The following is a 20,078-nucleotide window of genomic DNA, read 5'->3' as shown; positions in this document are numbered from 1 at the left end:
GTAGGGATTGAACTTTCACCGTTAAAAAATTATTGAGAATTGGAGACTATCAAGCTGATTTTTGTATTTTCACTTCATCCACGTCTACAAGACCCTATGAATAGGTTGGAGGGTTAAAAAACCATCAAGATTGGCCCTTAGAAAGGTTTCAACGGTGGGTGTCATTATCAATGCAGCTTCCTTTGGTGTGGTCCATTGGAGCTGTGGACCCACCTCATTTTTATCATCATATCTTAAAATGATACAAGAAAATGATTGCGTCCCTAAAAAAGTTTCAATGGCGGAAATCACTTTTCCTACTTTTTTCCTATAGTGCGGTCCACTTGAGCCTTGGATGTACTTCAATTTCTAAATCAAGCAGCTATTTGTGTTTTTTCCTTCATCTAAGCCTGTGTGACACAATCCATATGTTGGATGAGAAATTAATATCACTGAGGGCCCTAAGAAGGTTTCAACTGTAGAAATCACTCTCCCAACCCTTTTCTATAGTGTGGTCCACTCGAGCCTTTGATGTACTTCAATTTTGAACTCAAGCTATAAATTAAATGAACTGTCAAAACGGATGGAAGGCGTGATAAAACGCATACATCACGGTGAGCCTCACCTAGTCCTTTTACCACGTAGCTGGTGTTGGGTTCACCACGCAATCCGCGTCCCAAGTAATCAGCAGAAGGTGGCGAACACCGGTGTCGGTGGGCCGGGCTCTGGACTAAAATTCTGAAATTTTAACAAGACCGTCCCGAAGCCCGACATCTCAGCCCGAAACAGTTCAAAATCTATACCGAGAGCTACCAGCCAGGCCCGTTGACAGCCGGAGTAGCGAACTGAAGACGTACCTGGCGAACTGCTGGTACTTTAACAAAGACAAGTACCGTCGCACTTACCATACGTGCTAAAACGGAAAACGTATAAGACGAGATCTGAACCATTCATCAGGTGGGGAGTACCTTTATCATTCCAGGGTAAGAATTTTCTTCTATTATATCAGTCAGATAGGGAGATTTATTAAAGAAACCGGACTAACGTTGTCTTTATTCATTGCATAAGTGTGGCTGATATTATAATTTTGACGCTATCGATTCTGAGATCAAGAATATTTTTCAGTGTGATCCCCACCTGATGAGTGGCTCAGATCAGTCACATATATTCTACGTAACCGCATCTCATTGAATGGCCTCTTCAACCTCTCCTCGCGCAAATCGCCTCAAAATTCCCCGAAAAACAAACGGACAAAGGAACTACGGTCCCGATCTTTGGTTTACAAATCACCGAGGCAACGTACAAGTCACCTGCCGTACGAGCGTTCAACCGGCTGTTGCAGGTTTCTACACCCACTTCCCCGCCAACCTCCAGTTTGACCACCTTATATAAGCGAGAACCATTTCCCGGATCCAAAAGCAACTCAAAAACTTACAAACCCCTTTCTTTCCCGTTCGCGGTAAACTCTTCCCACGACACGACGGATTTCAAAAAGAAAACGACGACGCATGTAAAATCTCGACCACCACGTGGCACAAATCCATCGGTCACTTTGCATCCAGTACAAAAATCTCGACTGTCCACCCCTCGTTACCATTTCCTCCACCGATTTAAACCGGAAAATGTTAGCGAGACATCCGCCGTGAAAACGGTAACGGAAATGGTGAAAAATCCCAACCTGAGAAAATAGATTTTCTTTTTTTCAGATTTTTATATTTTCCGAATTCCTCAACAAATCCCAACTACTAAGCTGGACTCGGCAACGAGCGTTGAAATCGTGTTTTTTAGTTTGTTTTAAGAAGCTAGTTTTGAAGCGTGTGAAGGAAGGCGCCTTCGGTGCTTTAGAGAGAGAGAGAGAGAGGGAGAGAGATACCAGAAAATGCGAGCTCCGTCGATCGCCAGCAGCTCCAGAAGATCAAGCTACCAACGGAATTCCGACTACTACGACGGAGATCGCAACTCGGCCGATTATGGCAGTGTCGGCGGCGGAATGCTGCCGATCTTCCTCGCCGATCTGAGCAGAAACCAGCAGAAGGATTTCGTCGAAGTAACGCTCGAGATCGACGATGACTCCATCGTCGTCTCCAGCGTCACCCCGACGGCAAACGACGGCAGGTCTTACAGCCGGAGCATGTCGACGACGTCGAGGATCCGTCGGAAGTTCCCGTGGCTGAGATCGGGATCGTCGCGTTCGGAGGCATCGACGGCGGAAGATCCGACGGTGGCCGCTCGTGATGCTCGGAGGCTGAAGGCGAGGCTGGACAGAACGAGATCGGGTGCACAGCAAGCGCTGAAAGGGCTGAGGTTTATAAGCAAGACTACCGGGAGCGTCGGCACGTGCGAGCTATGGGAAAAGGTGGAGTCGCGGTTTGAGTTGCTGGCGAAGGACGGTCTGCTCTCGAGAGACGATTTTGCTGAATGCATTGGTATTCCTGATTTTCTTTTTCTTTTTATCTATTTTCTTCTTCTTCGTTTTTTTTTCATGGGATTGTATTTTCATCTGTTTGGTGTTTTTGACAGGAATGCTGGATTCAAAGGAATTTGCGGTGGGGATTTTCGACGCTTTGGCGAGAAGAAGGCGTCAAAACATAGAGAGAATTACAAAGGAAGAGTTCTACGATTTCTGGATGCAGATTTCAGACCAGAGCTTTGACGCCCGGCTTCAGATATTCTTTGACATGTGTGTGTCAGTTTTTCATTTCTCAGAAAATTACATAAAAGCCACTCTCTCTATTTACTGAGTTTGGTGGTGTTTTCGTAGGGTGGATAGCAATGCAGATGGGAAAATAACAAGAGAGGAAGTGCAAGAGGTGAGTATTTTTCTTTTCTTCTTCCGTACGCACCCATGGCGTATTTTAGCAACAAATCTTGAAATTTTTATATTTATTGTAGCTGATAACGCTGAGTGCTTCTGCAAACAAGCTGTCGAAGTTGAAAGAACAGGCGGAAGAATACGCATCTTTGATAATGGAAGAACTCGATCCTGAAAATCTTGGCTACATTGAGGTACACCGTAGATATACGTAGGACCAATTAATATAGTTTGCATGCATGAGACAAATGGAACAATCCTAACCATCCGTTTAATTGGTCCAAAACGGATGATCAAGATCACCGTAAAAAAGAAAAAAAAAAAGAACTCCAACTATTTATTTTACTATGGGCCACTGAATTAATGGTTGGGATCATTCCTCTGAAATCCCACCAGATGAAGGGTTTGGATCATCAAGCACAATGGCCCTCACTTCGCATGATGAGTATCTTGTTCGATTGAACAATCCCAACGATCTCGGTGAGCGGTAGGTAAAATATCCAATTACAAACGTAAGGTCAAAGATCGGATGGTTAGGATCGAATACTAGTGTAATTTTAGAAGGATGACCAAGGAAGAGTAGGGAGGGTGGGAGTGGATTAGGTGCGACCTCACCAACAAGGTGTGGGACCCACCTTGATGTATATATAGCATAGCTCCACCGTCCATACTTTTTTATAGATCATTTTAGGCACTGAGACAAAAAATAAGCAGATCCAATCTCATGTGGACCACACTATAGGAAACGGTGGTGATTGGCCATTAAAAACTTCTTGTCGCCCATAAAAGGTTTTGATCAATCTGATATATGATTTTTCCCTTCATCCAGATCTGTGTGACCTCATCAACGGGTTGGATGGAAAATAAACACTACGGTGGGCCCTAGGACTTTTTTAATGGTAGGGGTTCAATCACCACTTTTTCACGTAGTGAGGTCCACCTGAGATTTATATCTACTTCATTTTCTTATAAGCTCCTAAAATGATCTGAAAAAACGGATGGACGGCGTGGATATACTACAAATAAATCAGGGTGGGCCCCACGTTCAGGGCCGCACTGTGTTGGGTGAGTGCGGGCCGTACCTAATCCGCTCACCGAAGAGCAAGCTGTACCAGATGAGAGTTTTGGACCTTCTAGGTGTACAGTACATGTGACTGCACAATAATAGTTGGTGCACATGATGAAAAGGTTTGCTAATTGTTCCACACGCATGTGTGGAACCGTACGCATCCACACGCAGGTTCATATGTCTTAATCTCACGTACGTGTGAGATCTGAACTTTCCATCAGATGAACTACACTGTTTCTATCTCATCCATTAAAATCACCGTATTTTACACCTCAGGTGGGCCACAGTATATCAAAGCAATGAATGGCTATAAAAAATTTCTAGCCCTCAATTTACTTTATATTGTGGTCCACAGAAAGAGTAAAATTATGTAATATTTTAGAATGAAGATCTGAAAATTATTTCCAATCACACGGAAAGCTCAGATCTTACACACGTTCTTCATATTTGCACGTGTATCACAGTTCGGTTGTGTACGTGTACACGGCTTTACATGCTTGCGGAATTAGCTAACCTCCATTTAAAGATAAGTTCTCAAGTTCAACAGGTCGGACTATAAGTTCCGGTCCACCCCGAGTATATCTTCCAACATGTCATGTTCATGCAAAATCCAAACCGTCCAATAGGTTTCCAACATGATGAGGACCAAAATTATATTTTTCTTTTATCAATAGATAGTTTTTTTTTCCTGTTGTGTCGCCCACTTAATGAGTGGATGGAGATAATTTCTATTTTAGGTAATCCTTATGGTAGGATCTTCCAATTGAAAGGGATAGCTTTCCATGAACTTAACATTTCGAAAATAATCCGCTGGTTGTACCGGAACTTTTCGTCCAACCGGCTAGAGTTAAGACCTCCCATTGAAAAACTAGCCTTAAGAAAGTATTTAAATAACGATTTTGCCATTCCTAAAGGAGAATCTCTTCTTTTCAGCTGTGGCAGCTGGAAGCGTTGCTGCTGCAAAGAGACACGTATATGAACTACAGCAGGCCGCTGAGCACTGCGAGCGCGGGATGGAGCCAGAACATCGGACTCAAACCAAAGAACCTGGTGCGTCGGATGAGCGGTGCGCTACGGTGTCTCATCCAAGAGAACTGGCAGAGGGCGTGGATTATCATGCTCTGGGTAGTGATCATGGCTGGCCTGTTCGCATGGAAATTCATCCAGTATCGGAATAGAGCTGCCTTTCACGTGATGGGCTACTGCTTGACTACGGCAAAAGGTGCTGCGGAGACACTGAAGTTTAACATGGCCCTCATCCTGCTTCCCGTGTGCCGCAACACGCTGACGTGGCTCCGGTCAACAAGAGTTCGGCTCTTTGTCCCTTTCGACGACAACATAAACTTCCACAAGGTAATTCCTCTTTCAAAGATAAAAGCTTTGATTCTCTGACAAAGTATGATGGATGATACGCATGCACATGGAAATTGCACACGCGGCATATAAGTTGTCAAATTAAACCGTCCAAATCATGTATCCAGTGTAGATTTATTTTCAACCAAAAATAAATCTTATTTGATTTTCTGATTAATGGGCATTTATTGGACGGTTAAAAATGAATAAAAGAATCCAACGGTCCTGCTTCCAGGACAAAAGTGTCCACGAATTAAAGGTTAAGAATCTTCAACCAATCGGATATCATGATTTGTATGTGGGCTCGGCTTTATTCGAGTTAATCTATGCCACGTGTATAATTTCTGAGTACGTAGCCTGAGTATCATATAACGAAAGGTTGACTTTTGTACGGATACGGAGGTGTTACTTTGCTGATGTGGACACGACGACAATGAAATCCACACTATCCATCAGGTGGCACCCTGTGTGAGGACCAGGGCCGAAAAATCATGCCGATTCAACACTCGTGTGGGATACACCATGGGAAAACAGATCCCACCGTTAAAATAGTCTACATTGTGTGTGGGGTCCACGGTCGTGTGTATATCCATCCAATCCACTCATCTGACGGGACATGTCGGGATGAATGAATTCCTCGAAAATTGGGATATTCTATGACTCGTGTGGGCCATACCACGTGAATTCTTGGGCTCCACTTTGATCTTTATATGGTATCCAAACCGTTTATAAGTTTATTCCTAACGTGATGAAGTGAAAATACCAAAAGATAACCCGATGCAAAACTTTGATGGCCATAAGAATGCTTCAACGGTGCTTACTGAATTCCCATTGTTTCTTATCGTGTGGCCCACTTGAGTGTTGTATACACTTAATTTTTGGTCTCACGTTCTAAAATGATCCCATGAAATGGATGGACGAGGTGGATTTCTCAAAAACATATCGGTGGGCCCCACCCATCATCCTTGCGCAGGATTTCGCATGAAATTCGTGTCCCGCCATTTGTGTGACTTTACCACTCGTCCGCAAGATCCATACGCTTCCTCAGATGGCCCCGCTTTCCACGTGACTTACCAAAATCAGGCGTGCCGAATCATCAGTTGGGCCACGGAAATGCTTCTAATGTGGATGATAAGGCACGCATGAAACACGTGGGTAAGATCTGAGCGTTTCCACGAGGGAGGTTGGAAATGATGCTTAGATCCTGGGACAATTTCACTTCTCAGGTGGGCCACGACGTACCAAATCTACGGTCAAAACTTTTCGATCATTCATTTGTTTTGATATGACGTGGCCTACTACTCCCACCAGGACTTAGCTACAGCCCGACAGTCCTGTCAAGGGCTCTGTGGGGCCCACAGTGTTTTATCCACGTCGTCCATTTATTTTAACAGATCATTTTAGGGAACGAACCTAAAAAAGAGGTGGATCGAAGGCTCAAGTGGACCTCACTACAGGAAGCAGTGGGGATTGAACTCCTACCGTTTAAAACTTCCTGAGGTCCACCATGATGTTTATTTGCCATCCAACCTGTTTAAGGCCACATAGATTTGGATGGATGAAGGGAAAACATAAATATCAGCTTGATCCAAAACTTTTGTATCCCCTAGAAAGTTTTCAACCGTGTACTTTCAATATCCACTGCTTCCTGGGGTGTGGTCCACTTGAGCATTGGATCTGCCTCTTTTTTGGGTTCATATCTTCAAATGCTCTCTCAAAATGAATGGACCGCGTGGATAAAACATATACATCATAGTGGCCCCACAGAGCCCTTGACAGGACCGTCAGTCTCTAGCTAGGTTCTAGTGACAGAAGATAATAGCTCGTCCGATGAAAAGCTCAGATCTCACACATGGTAAGTGGGAAAACATTCCCACGCGTATGCATGTGTGAGGGTCCCACACGAGCGTAGAATTAGCTAACCACACTTGAAATCTAGGCGACAAAACATGGAAGGTTTGAAGGTCCAAATATACCTTGTTTCCAGGCTGAAGTCTTCGTATCGATTCCCTAGTGGGTGGCTAACAGTGATGCGTGAACTGAGGGTATACCATCAAGCTAACAAAAAAAAAGATGTCGAGTACATGCGTCTACATCATTGGCACGCCTGCGAAGTTCAGGCTTTAATCCGGACGCGGATTTCCTGCGAAAGGAAGTTCCTGCGCTGGTAACCCAGGTGGGGCCACTGTGATGTTTTTCATGAATCCGCTCCCTCCATCCGTTTTGTGAGCTCATTTCATAAGAGAAGACAAAAATTGAGAAGGATCCAAGACTCAAGTGGGCCGTACTAAAGGAAAAGGTGTTTAGGGAAATTCCTACCGTTGAAAATTTCCTTGGTTCGACGGTGATGTTTACATGCCATCCATACCGTTAATAACGTCATTCCTAGTAGGATGAATTGAAAACACAAATATTAGCATGATTCAAAACTTCTATTGGCCCACGAATATTTCAACTGTGGACGTTCAATTACCCCGTTTTCGGACCACTTGAGTATTGGATACGGATCATTTTTGGCCTCATATCCTAAAACGCACTCAAAAAAAGGATGGACGGTGAGGATTTCTCACAAACATCACAGTGAGCCCCACATGGGTTCCCAGCGCTGTAACTTCCTGCGAAAGGCTTTCGCAGGAAATCCGCGTCCCTTTAATCCTACTCTTGCGAGTAGTGATGGCATTGCTCCAAGTCAACACTCACCAGCAATGCGGTTTCGTTGAAAGGTGTGTTTGGTTGCCTCGTATTTCAGATGTCACGAAATCTTTCCTCAAATTACAACCATTAATCATGAAATATCATGATATTTAGTGCAACCAAACGCAACCAAGTATGATATGCACCGCCTCGGTGCGCGGTAATCATCTCGTGACCGGATCACACAATCTGTGGGTAAATTAGATGTTTGCTATCCCCATACGCACGATCTCCACGCGCACCGCACACACGTGCCATCCGTTATGGAGGAGATCTGAAACGTGCATAAGGTGGCCCCCACGTTGATCATCAGTAAAATCAGGATTGGTCCAGGTATCAGGTGAGCCATTATTCTTATACTTGAAGAATGGACAGCTTAACCAACGGTTCACGTTAAACTTCCACATGTGTCCTCCTGATAAGTAGACCGGCCTTATTTTCATTTGTGACAGTGGAGACTATGTTGTCTACTGCTCGGATTTCTCCACGCGATTTCCAAGTATGCACGTGTGCTACGTGGAAAGATGCTTGTGAAGAGGGACGCGTGTGGAGCTCTCCAACGTTGGGAAGCCGCAAGATGCGTGGAGCCCACTGTTTCTTAATTTTCATGATTGACCAAAATTACCCTCGAATCTAGAGTCCTGGAAGGGGATCTATGGAGCCCAGATTGATGTATTGATTTTATCCACGCCGTCCATTCATTTTTATAGATCATTTGAGGGAATGATTCGAAAAATAAGACACATCTAATTATCATGTGAACCACAACACTGGAAACAGTGGGATGGAGCGCCTACCGTTAATAACAAAATGTGGGCCACAGAAGTTTTCGATCAAGCCTATATTTAACTGTACCCTTCTAGCAGGTCTTTCGGACCTTATGAACAGGTTGGATGGAAAATAAACATCACGGTGGGGATGATGGTCACCACTGTTCTGTGTGGTGTGGTCTACTCAAGACTTCAATCTGTCTCTGTTTTGGGCTCATCCACTAAAATTATCTTTCAAAATAGATGGACGGAGTGGATAAAATACATACATCACAGTGGGTCCTTTCAGGACCGTCCGTCTCTAGCTAGGTCCCGGTGGGGTTGTACGCAAACTGCGCCCCTAAGACGGACCAACTCTGCACTCGTGAGGGGTATATTGGTCTTTGCAATTTTTGCGTGCGTAACGCCGAATTGGCTATCTAAGCATCGGGATTGAGGTGGTTTCGGTAATAGTAGCTGTACCTCTAAAAATATAGAAGTGATCACATACAGCGACGGCTGTATGTGAGTTTAGCATACAGCATTTCTTTTCAGGCACGTGTCAAATATGTAGAATATCCGATCCGTTAAAAAGGTGGGCCACAGGATTATTACTACCTCATATGAAGATAAAGCCAATAGAGTCCACAGAAGTGCACTGATTTGAATGAACGGCTGAGTGCATTAGCTTGATTTTCAAACCAGATAATCATGTTGGTGTCTCCCTCCTCTTGGATAGATCTGATATACCATCACATGTTCGACTGAAATGGCTACCCATGTGGAATAGTCAATGTCAACTACACAAATAAGCGGTTTTCTAGAATACATCCCCACCCTCCATTGCAGTAGGATAGGCTGAGACTTTAGCCGTTGGATCAGAGTCCTTTGGAATGACCCGTAACGATTATAAGATGGGTGTACTATGAAGATACCCAACAAAATCTCATATGGCAATATTTCAACCGTTGGATTATTGCAAGTATAAGTAGATCGTCCAAAGTAACAATTCAAATGATCAAACGGTTGTAACATCTTCCTTTATGTCTTTCAATGTTTTCTCTAGGAGGCCCATCATATGGACGGCATGGATCATTGAAATAAGAGCCTAAATCCAAAAGCTAGATTTATACTATAAGACAAAAATTAAATGATAAACGACCGCTGGCGCATGTGTTCTGTTCTGCCATGCGTTCGTCACTCTTCATTGCAAGGTGGCAACCATAGATGTGGCACATGTTGTTGTGCAGCATGCCAATAACAAAGTGAATTGAGATCACATCTCCGGTCTCACCTATAAACGATAAACAAGAAAAAATATAAACTAAAAAAATAATCAAAATATTTCAAAACAAACCACAAAACAAGATATACGTAGAAAAACCTAACAAAGATAAAAAAAATCATAGATGTAAACTTTCACTATGAAAAGAAATAAAACTTACAAAACAATATACTAACCTCTTCCTTAGAAGTATATAAAAAACCCTTTGCCTACACCTTAGAATTATTTCTCATATCCTAAAAAAACTCTAGGGACACCTATTTATAGTTTAGGCAACTTTTCTTTCACACCTTTGAAAACTACATCAAAAATTCGTAGTCCGCATTAAATCCAAAAACGAATTTACATAATTTTGATCGGTCGAGCGGACCCCCTGACCGGTCGAGTACAAGCTATTACCAGTCGAGTACCTCGGAATCCAAAAACTAATGCTCACTGAACTTTAAGTCGAGCCAGTCCATGACTGGTCAAGTGAGCCACTCAACTAGTCACGCAAGGCACTCAACTGGTTAAGCGGCTCCAAATGTAGCTCCACATCTCAACATACGTTGCAGCAGTCGCAGTCAGGAGACCATCGTTTGCCCCCAAGTATAACCATCTTAACTGTCCAATTCAGCTCGTCTAGAGCGACTGACCATTTTCTAAATAGGAATTGCATCATTTAAACTAGCCCCACAGTATAGACGGTCAGGATAGGCACAGATGTACGATGAATAAGTGGCCATTATTTAGTACAAGGTGAAGAAATCACACCGTAGGTACGCCCAATGGATCATGGAAAAGGTTACTTAAATGACTTTAATACCACAAAAAATTACCAACAAGCCACTCTAGTAAATTACGTCAATAGCACCCAAATCTTCCTCTCCTTTGCATTTGAGTCCGATTTCTGCACCAACAATCCCCAACCAAAAGAAAAAGAAAACCCTTAATACCACAAAAATTACTTTAATGCCACTTAAAATTCTCGGCATCTCTCTTCCTCTGCTTTTCACTGACTCTACTTTCTACACCCTACAATGCAAACAAATGAAAAGAAAAGGCCTTAATACCACAAAAATTACCATAATGCCACTCTAATGCTCTGCATCCATCTTCCTCTGCTTTGCATTGACTCCAATTTCTGCAGCATAGAATCCCATAGAACTGAAGGGGTAGGAAGATTTTTATTTTTATTTTCTTTTTTCCTTTTTTTAAAGAGATGAATAGCAGGAAGAAGTAGCCATTTTGCACTTAAAACTAACAAATTCTTCTACATTTGTCCAGATAATCGCTTCCGCCATCGGGATTGGAATCATCGTCCATGCTGGAAATCATCTGGCCTGTGACTTCCCACGTCTCATTAGATCATCTCCGACACAATTCGCTACCATATCATCTTATTTCAATAACGAGAAGCCCACGTACGTAAGCCTCCTGACGGGGATCGAAGGTGTCACTGGGATTGCAATGGTGATCCTCATGACGATTGCATTCACCCTCGCAGCCCGCGGATTCCGAAAGAACCTCGTGAAACTACCGTCGCCTTTCAACAGGCTGACGGGCTTTAATGCCTTCTGGTATTCGCATCACCTCCTCGCCATAGTCTATGGATTGCTGATTGTGCATGGATATTTCATGTATCTCGTCAACAAATGGTATGAGAGAACGGTAAGAACCTGAAAAGAAATTACTTAGTACTAGTAATTTGGACCCTGTTGAATCCTGCTCTCCCCAAATCTGGCACATGTGCTAGATCAGGGCCGTCCATTTCTTCGAAGAAGGATGACCCACCTAATTACTGGACTATTTTGGTTATGGAACATTTCTGGTTAGCCCCAGATGAACGGACTGGATCTCACATGCTAGTAGGAGGATGGTAGAATTCTTGGTTCTACCAATGCAAGTAATTGCACTTGTTACACCCATTTCCCAAATTTGGAAATTGAAATAGTACTCTTTTCTTCAAATGGAAAATGGTGTAAGTCAATCAATCAAGATGGGTGCAGACATTGATTCTCTAATTACAAATTCACTTTACATGAAAATATGGGCAAATGTGCAACTCAGGTGGGTTGGGTCAGGTTGAGGGTCGACCCGGGCCTGACCCGACCTTCAGAGGACCCAATCTTTATTTCAAATTGGGTTGGCCTTTCCCAATCCTAATCAGCCCGAGGAAGTTGATAGCCCAGGTTGGGTCAATCTGTTCGGTTGTTGGGTTCGTTGATTAGTTCAAAACATCCGTTTTTGGATTTCAAGTCCACATGATTGTTGTTTTGTTCATCAGTACTTATCAATAATTATGTACTCTTTTCCAAATCCCACAACATTTTTTTCTCTCCAATTTTCAGATGTTCAAGAAATACATATAACCGATGAATTCACATTACAATCTATTGGTAAATTCGAATTTAGTATATCCAATGGCTGCATTATATACAATTGAAATTGTAAACTTTCAGTTTATTAGGGAGGAGTAGGCCAATCACCCTTGGCCAATTTAGAATTTTGGATATGTAGTAGGATTATCAGACATTGTAGGTGACTGATCCATGTATATGATGTGAATAAGCATGAGTATAAGGGAATATCAAGAAAAGGAAAACAGTATTTAATAAGTGCAGGTGAACTGATTAGTTCTGTTGAGGATTAGGTTTTTGCAGATATTATTCAATTTGAGTTTAAATTGCTAATGGTTAGGCTATTGGTTAATCAGACATGGATGTACATCTCAATTCCTCTGCTACTCTATATAGGCGAGAGGACTCTAAGAACATTCCGATCCGAATCTTACTCAGTTAAGATCCTGAAGGTTTGTCTCTGTCTCTGTTCTTCTCTCTTTCATTCTGATGTGTTCTTCCTTACAAAGCTAAATGAGAAAGGATTAAAAGAAAATTCCAAATTATAATTCTAAGGTGTTTTAGTGTGTTTTTCTTTGTAGATGATTGTTTTTGGTGTGTTTGGTTGCACACCAAATTATGATATTTCATGAATAATCAGTCTAATTCAGTACCAAATTTCATGAAATTTGGTGGAACCAAACACACCCTTAACAAACAGAAAAAATACTACATTCAAATTACGACTTAATCCTGGAGTAAACATTGTTGTCTTAATGTAATTTTTCTTAACCTGTACTAGCACACATGTGACAATGTGGCACATGTGTGCAAGATCCAAGCCACTCATAAGGCAATCCCCACAATGTAAATTCGATGGTGAAAAAAATGGACGTGCTATCTGGTGGGCTGCATGCATGCATTGAATGTGCTATGAATCAAGTTTCCTTAACCATCCATTCTTTTCTACATGTTTGGCCCACATGATTAGCAGATCAACCCGAGTTTTGTGCCAGAAAATCTAAATTGTGCAGTCTACCTGATGAACAATCAGGATCTCAATCATGTGTGGATCCAGAGTCCCATTTGCAAATTCCGGAGGAAAAAAAGAAGAAGAAGAAGAAGAAGAAAAAAAAAAAAAAAAAAAAAAACTGAGCCAAGCAAGTAAAAAAACAGTAGTTTTTTTTTTTTCTTTTCTTATCTTTTTCTACAGGTTTCTGTCCTACCAGGAAGTGTCTTGAGCTTGATCATGTCCAAGCCCCATGGATTTCGTTATAAAAGTGGGCAATACATTTTCCTCCAGTGCCCCACAATCTCCCCATTTGAATGGTAGGTTTCATTTCCCTCATCAAACATTCCATCTTTCTGCAGTTTCCTCTCTTTCTTGAATTGTGAAACTAATCAATCTAACCATGTTTAAAAACTAATTTAAATTAAACAGGCACCCTTTCTCTATTACTTCAGCACCTGGAGACGATCATCTCAGTGTTCACATCCGAACCTTAGGAGATTGGACTGAAGAACTGAGGAGAGTATTTACAGAGGAATACAGTGCACCAACGGTGATTGGAAGAGCGAGGTTTGGCGAATTGGGAAGAAGAGATAATAAAGGGTAACTCATTACTCATTAGAAACGTTACCCACTCAAATTTGAATTCAAAATCTCTATATATGGGCATCTTAAGCTCTTTACCAAGAAAAATCCATGCAGTTTGCCAAGATTGCTTGTTGACGGCCCGTACGGAGCGCCAGCCCAGGACTACAGGAACTACGATGTCTTACTCCTTGTTGGGCTTGGAATCGGAGCAACGCCTTTTATAAGCATCCTCAGAGACCTACTCAACAACATAAGAATAGCCGAAGATCTGATGGTAAAATCCATACTCTTAGAATGATTCTAGATTACTTTAAGACATTGCTATTGAATTTATGGATTTTCTTTTATAAGCATCTGCTTGGCCCTTCAAATGCGGGGCAAAACACTTTTGGTGATCCAAATTGTCCGTACTCGGAACACATGGTGAATGTCAACCATTAGTTGTGTGCCCATTTTCATTTTATCTCAAGGACCAGACCATCTGATCAGGAAGAAATTTGGCCATGGACCTTCCCATGATGGGGCCCGTCCAAATAAAAGGATAAGATCAGCAAATGGTTGTCCCCGCCTGTTCCACTGTAGGGTAGAACAAAAGAACACTATTTCTTTTGATCGAGCATCATGTAACACCGCGTCTTCTTTTGGGTTTGTGGTATAGGATTTGATCACGGAGACAAGCAGATCAGACGATAGCGCTAACAGCTTTCCGTCATCGTCAACGATGACGACGACGCAAAGCAATGGCAAGAAGAAGTCTCAAAGGACCACCAGTGCACACTTCTATTGGGTTACAAGAGAACCAGGATCTTTTGAATGGTTCAAAGGAGTAATGAATGAGGTTGCAGAAATGGATCAGAAGGTGGGCCTTCTCTTTTAATTTTGCTTGTTTTTTCTCTTCTATCTTGATATATCTTTACAAAATGTGGGTGTTTGGGTCATTTTAATAAACGGTTTTGATGACCCCAGATCATTAGGTCAGTGGTCAACATTGGTAAAGATCCATTTCACCCCAGGTCATGAGAGCTGAAAAATCGCCTTTCGCAAAATGACAGTTTCACCCATTTGGGATGCAGAAAATCTCGCACCTTTGAAGGGACATGATACCACCACAATGGATTTCCAGCCTTACATTCAAATCTAAAGAACAACGTTCTGCTGTAATTTTTATTTCTGTAGGGTGTGTTTGGTTGAACCAGATCAGATTTCATGAAATATCATGAAAATTTGCACCTATTTAGACTAATCAATCACAAAATATCATGATATTGGGTGCAACCAAATGCAGACTTAACTAGAAAGAAAAATGATAATCTCATTGTTGCTGAAACAGGGCGTCATCGAGATGCATAACTATCTTACAAGCGTTTACGAAGAGGGGGATGCAAGATCAACGCTTCTAACCATGGTGCAAGCTCTCAACCATGCCAAACACGGCGTCGACATCGTCTCGGGAACTCGGGTATGATTTAAATAGAGAGAAAATCATATGATTTGCAATGCACCCTTACATTTAATGGACCACATTACCAGTTAGGTGGACCAATCAACAGGCCCTGGTGTAAAGATCATCTCCCTTATAACTAATCTTCTATGAACATGTTATGGTTATGGATAATGGCAGGTAAGGACACATTTCGCAAGGCCAAATTGGAAAGAAGTGTTTGCAAAAATAGCTTCAAAGCATCCATGCGCCACAGTAGGTAGGCACTAGACATTCACTCACAGACTCTCTTGATTGTCTGATCAAAACTCAGAAATTTTCTAACCTTATTTAAACATCTCAACCATATTAATTCAATAAGTGTGTGCTACTAATGTAGGTGTATTCTACTGTGGCATGCCCGGGTTAGCGAAGGAGCTGAAGCGTTTATCTCATGAGTTGACTCATAGCACCTCGACTCGGTTCGAGTTTCACAAGGAGTATTTCTAATCTCCAAGGAAAAAAGATTCAACAACAACAAAAAAAAAAAAAAAAAAAGCCTTGGAGTGTGTCATCTGTTTTTGTAATTAAATAGAAAAGTATGTCATTAGCCTTCCAAATGTAAATAATATAATACGAAAATAGTTTATATTTACAAAATTCATTTTGCCTCTGTCCCGACTCAGGACCGCCAGTTTGTCGCCCCACTGAGGCCCATGTGCTGAGATGGTCCGGTGATGGGAACCGTCCATGTTCTCCGTGCTAACTTGAATAAGCTTTGGTCCAATATCAAGCCTTGGAGTAGAATGTTTGAGAACTTTATTTTCAATTTTCTAAATTCATCTACTACATATAGTGATGATCAAAATCTCCCCTTGAGTATTAGTTTATAAGGTGGACTGATTAACAAATCATCTAGAACGTGGATGGATCTGATCATTGGACCATCTCAGCATGTGGGCCCCAATGGAGTGACAGATTCCTGGGATCATGGATCGCGACAGAGGCAAAACGAATTCATATTCAAGATAGAGAGATAAAGGAGGTTTATAGCTTCTCACAAGCAATTTATAGCAATTTGAGCTTTTGCGGCTAGCATTTATATATAAAGATTCTTTTTTTCTTTCTTTTTCTTTTTCTCTTTATTAGATGGGTTACTAAAAACATACAGAAATGCTGAGTGGAACGTGTGTGAACATTTCAAAGGTGTGCAAGATCCTGGCCATTCCTTGGTTAAATCGATGGCGTACACAATTTTACATAATTGCACAATTGGTTTTTAATTTTGGTTGTTATGCTATATATTTGTGTGTAATTGTAGGATTAGGTTATTCTAATTGGAGCTTAAATGTTTCTAGGGTTTGTAAATGAGAAAATGAGGGTTTTCTCAATTGTAGGTGCATCCATCTCTTGTACCTTTTGTTTTGATAGTGATTGTTGTCACTCTATGCCGTAGTTTTTTCTCACATGAGTTTTTTCACATAAAATTACGTGTACTTATGCATGCTTTGTTTGTGTTTGCTTATTGCCGTATAATTTGGATTTGGGATTTACTTCCACGGTCCCCCAACAATATCAATTTACATCAAGAGACTGCAACACATCATATATGGATGACCTATCATGCTGGTAGAGAGAGTGAGTTAGTGAAAGTGGAAGGCTCTAAAAGGACGAGAAAGCCCAAATGGACATGAATGAAGCCAGTAAGAAAGAGTGGAATGGAAAAATAAGATTCTAATAGTTGACCCTCATTAATTGGGAAAAGGCTCAGATAATGATGATGGATGGCCTACTTGATGAGTCACCCAGCCTGATTTTTGGTGTAGGGCATGCTTGCCCTAACTAATGCTAAGGTTACATTTCATATCATGAAAGCAAATATACTTCAAAGGTGTTTGGAGTATCTGATGCGAGAATTGGAGATCGATTACATACCAAATATATCAAAAGACAAATTTTATATATCACAACAAAACTATGTAATGTCATTTTACATAGATTTTGATTGCTACCAGTTATCTCTCTCCTCCAAGTATATGTTGCTAAGTTATAAGATTCTAGTGGATTTCAATTACAAGCAGTCAAATATAACTACTAACATAATTTACATAGATTCCATAACCCCTTAACTCCTGACCTAAATTGTTCCCTTATTGTATGCTATCATGGATAGTGATGTGCAAAATATCACACTAATTAGTTCTAGCCATCGACCACAACACTTTTGCCCATTAAGATTTTCCTATCAACACTATATATATATATATATATATATATATCCGTGTGTGTGTTTGTGTGTTTGTGTGTGGGCTCTATAATTAGAGATACCTATGTTCACATACACAAATTGTATATCAAAATTCTACATAATAATTATGTAGAATTTAAACTTTGGACTTTTTAATTAAGAAATGAAATCATTTTTTAAGAGAGTACTAAATATTTTAATTCAAATTTAATAACTAAAATTTAAGATGTACCTAAATTTTAAAATATTTAAAAGAGAATTATATTGCAAAATTCCTCAAAAGTTCATATTTTACCAAATAAGGCTTCCATGACTCAAAATCCTTCATAAGAAACTTTCGGGAGCAAAATACAGAATTGGTCCTGATTTATTTCTTTCTTTAAAAGTGTAGCCATCCTACCCATCCAATTGATGAACCCCACTATAATGATTATACAAACAAAAAATGGCCACACCAAAGAAGACAATATACACCACCCATAATCATCCAAATTCATATGATGATCCAATTGGCCAGATTTTTTGTTCGCCTTATCATCATCCCATGATGCACATTTTAGATGGATTGCATGTTATACACATACCATGTGGGCCCCACAATTTTTGACTTGATTAATTTTTAAAGAAAACATAAACAATAGTACTTTAAAATTTCACCCCTCAAAATGCATAGCAGGAAAAGCTCATCCATGGAAGAGTTATTTGGTAAATTTTGAATTTATGAATCATTTTATGATAAAATTCCCTATTTAAAATTTAAATTATTTAAAATAATGTATAATAAACATTAAATATTTAAAATATTACACTACAGATGAAATTGCAATTATTAATGGGTACCAAAATTTAACCTATTTAAAATTAGTATAAATTAGATAGTTTTAAAATATTGCTTAGTAAATTTTTAATTAGGGAAAAATTAATTACAGAGGAATTTTTATAAAAAAATCTGATTAAATTAGTTTACATATTTGAAATAATTTTAAATTAGGGAAAGAAAGAAATGCATGTAACAGTTATCATACACCATTTTATATGAATATTTCTCTTTTAATAAAACAATAATTGGATAATTTGAATTATTGTTGTCTTTTTAGATATTTTAATTATAAAAATAAATTTAATTAAAGATTTAATAAATTTTTATTAAAATTTTAAATTTTCTAACTAAATATTTATTATGTAATATTTTAAAATAATTTTTTAAGAAATCCTACTACCTCATAATAGCTGTAAAATCATTTATTGTGCAAATTTGAATTAATTAATTTTAAAATATTATATAACAGTTTAAATATGTTAAAGAGATCATCTCTCTATATATACAATATTTTAAATATTTAATTATAAATTTCTCTTTTAATTAAAAAATGACAGTCTTACCCTTTTGTATCATTGAGGTTTTAATTAAATAATTTCATTATAAAATAAATAAATTTAATTATAAAATCTCAAATAAATCTTCTTAATAATTTTTTAAATTTTAAATTATTTATTTATTTAGTTAAATTTATAAAAATAAATAAATATTCCGTGTGCATCTGCGCATGCTGTCTGACTACTAAATAATGTATCTAACTCTAATTAACAAATTTATGAATAAATTTCTATTATTCTTCGGTTGTTTATCAAACTAATAAAATAATATTAGATAATGAGATTTTCTACTCTCACACACGTGTACAAGTAAGCTAATGCACGGCCACCACATATGCCAGCATGGCAGTGAAATATCCAACCCATCCATTGGGTGGACCTCACTGCATAGACGTTACTGCCCAAAAATAAAATTGATCCAGTCAGTAGCTGTGGAGAGGTATTAGAAATACGTTGACGGGTAGAAAACTTCAGCTGATTTTTTTTTCAAAACCGTACATTTATTTAGTTAATTGTGGACCACCTGATTAATGGTCTAATATGATTCTCGGGACAGAGAATCTACATAGTGGTATCCTTGTGATGGATGGCTTGGATATTGCACTTGTATGCCATGCTGGCATATGTGGTGGGTGTGCAATAGCTGATTTGTACACGCGTGTGGGCTTGCCAAAGCCATTTGATAATAGATAATACGCAATAATTCTAATTACCAAATAATATGGAGTATTAAACTCTTATATGGTATCTATACCTACCCCAACCAATCTCAACCGCTGACAGGTATTCTCGTTGACTATTACATTTCTTTTATGTCTTTCCACTCATCACAGCCGTCCAAATGTCCACGTATTCCAGATCATAGACGTCAGTAACAACTGGCTTTCTTTCTTTCTTTCTTATTCAGCATATTCTTGTCCATGCCCAAAATGCCGATGGGGGCCACACTACAATGAAGGGTTGGATATCCTCCGTCCACAATAAATCAACGGCTTGGATCATTGAATCATTACCCCAGATCCAGTAACTATCTATGAACTGCACATATACGTTGAATGGAAACCGTTAAAAATAAAAAATAAAAAAATGCATTTAAACCATTATAAGGGTGGCCCACTTAATAATGGAATGGGCCAATGGGCCGGGCCGTACATCATTGACTCGTGACCGTCGAATG

At 39.9% G+C, this 20,078-nt stretch overlaps 1 protein-coding gene across 1 annotated transcript; it reads left to right on the top strand.

Moving 5' to 3' along the window:
- Positions 1-1,411: 1,411 nt before the first annotated feature.
- Positions 1,412-16,407, top strand: LOC131227634 (respiratory burst oxidase homolog protein E). Its single transcript, XM_058223437.1, has 14 exons — positions 1,412-2,405; positions 2,500-2,659; positions 2,741-2,789; positions 2,872-2,985; positions 4,794-5,213; positions 11,208-11,591; positions 12,637-12,732; positions 13,473-13,588; positions 13,701-13,871; positions 13,971-14,130; positions 14,515-14,715; positions 15,187-15,315; positions 15,478-15,556; positions 15,677-16,407. Exons 1-14 carry the CDS (start codon positions 1,859-1,861, stop codon positions 15,784-15,786), a joined length of 2,736 nt encoding a protein of 911 aa, XP_058079420.1. The 5' UTR covers positions 1,412-1,858; the 3' UTR covers positions 15,787-16,407.
- The last annotated feature ends 3,671 nt before the right edge of the window (positions 16,408-20,078 follow it).

Source organism: Magnolia sinica, chromosome 15 (assembly GCF_029962835.1).
Source record: "Magnolia sinica isolate HGM2019 chromosome 15, MsV1, whole genome shotgun sequence".
Lineage (NCBI taxonomy): Eukaryota > Viridiplantae > Streptophyta > Magnoliopsida > Magnoliales > Magnoliaceae > Magnolia > Magnolia sinica.
Note: the sequence above shows the minus strand (reverse complement) of the source record. Positions and strands in the feature narration are given on the sequence as shown.

What these genes read in the sequence shown, in the direction of transcription:
- LOC131227634 (XM_058223437.1), top strand. Translation starts at nt 1,859, where the DNA reads ATGCGAGCTCCGTCGATCGCCAGCAGCTCCAGAAGATCAAGCTACCAA. An exon ending in CTTCAGATATTCTTTGACAT is followed by an intron (nt 2,660 to 2,740) that starts GTGTGTGTCAGT and finishes GTGTTTTCGTAG; the next exon opens with GGTGGATAGCAATGCAGATG. An exon ending in ACAATCTCCCCATTTGAATG is followed by an intron (nt 13,589 to 13,700) that starts GTAGGTTTCATT and finishes TAAATTAAACAG; the next exon opens with GCACCCTTTCTCTATTACTT.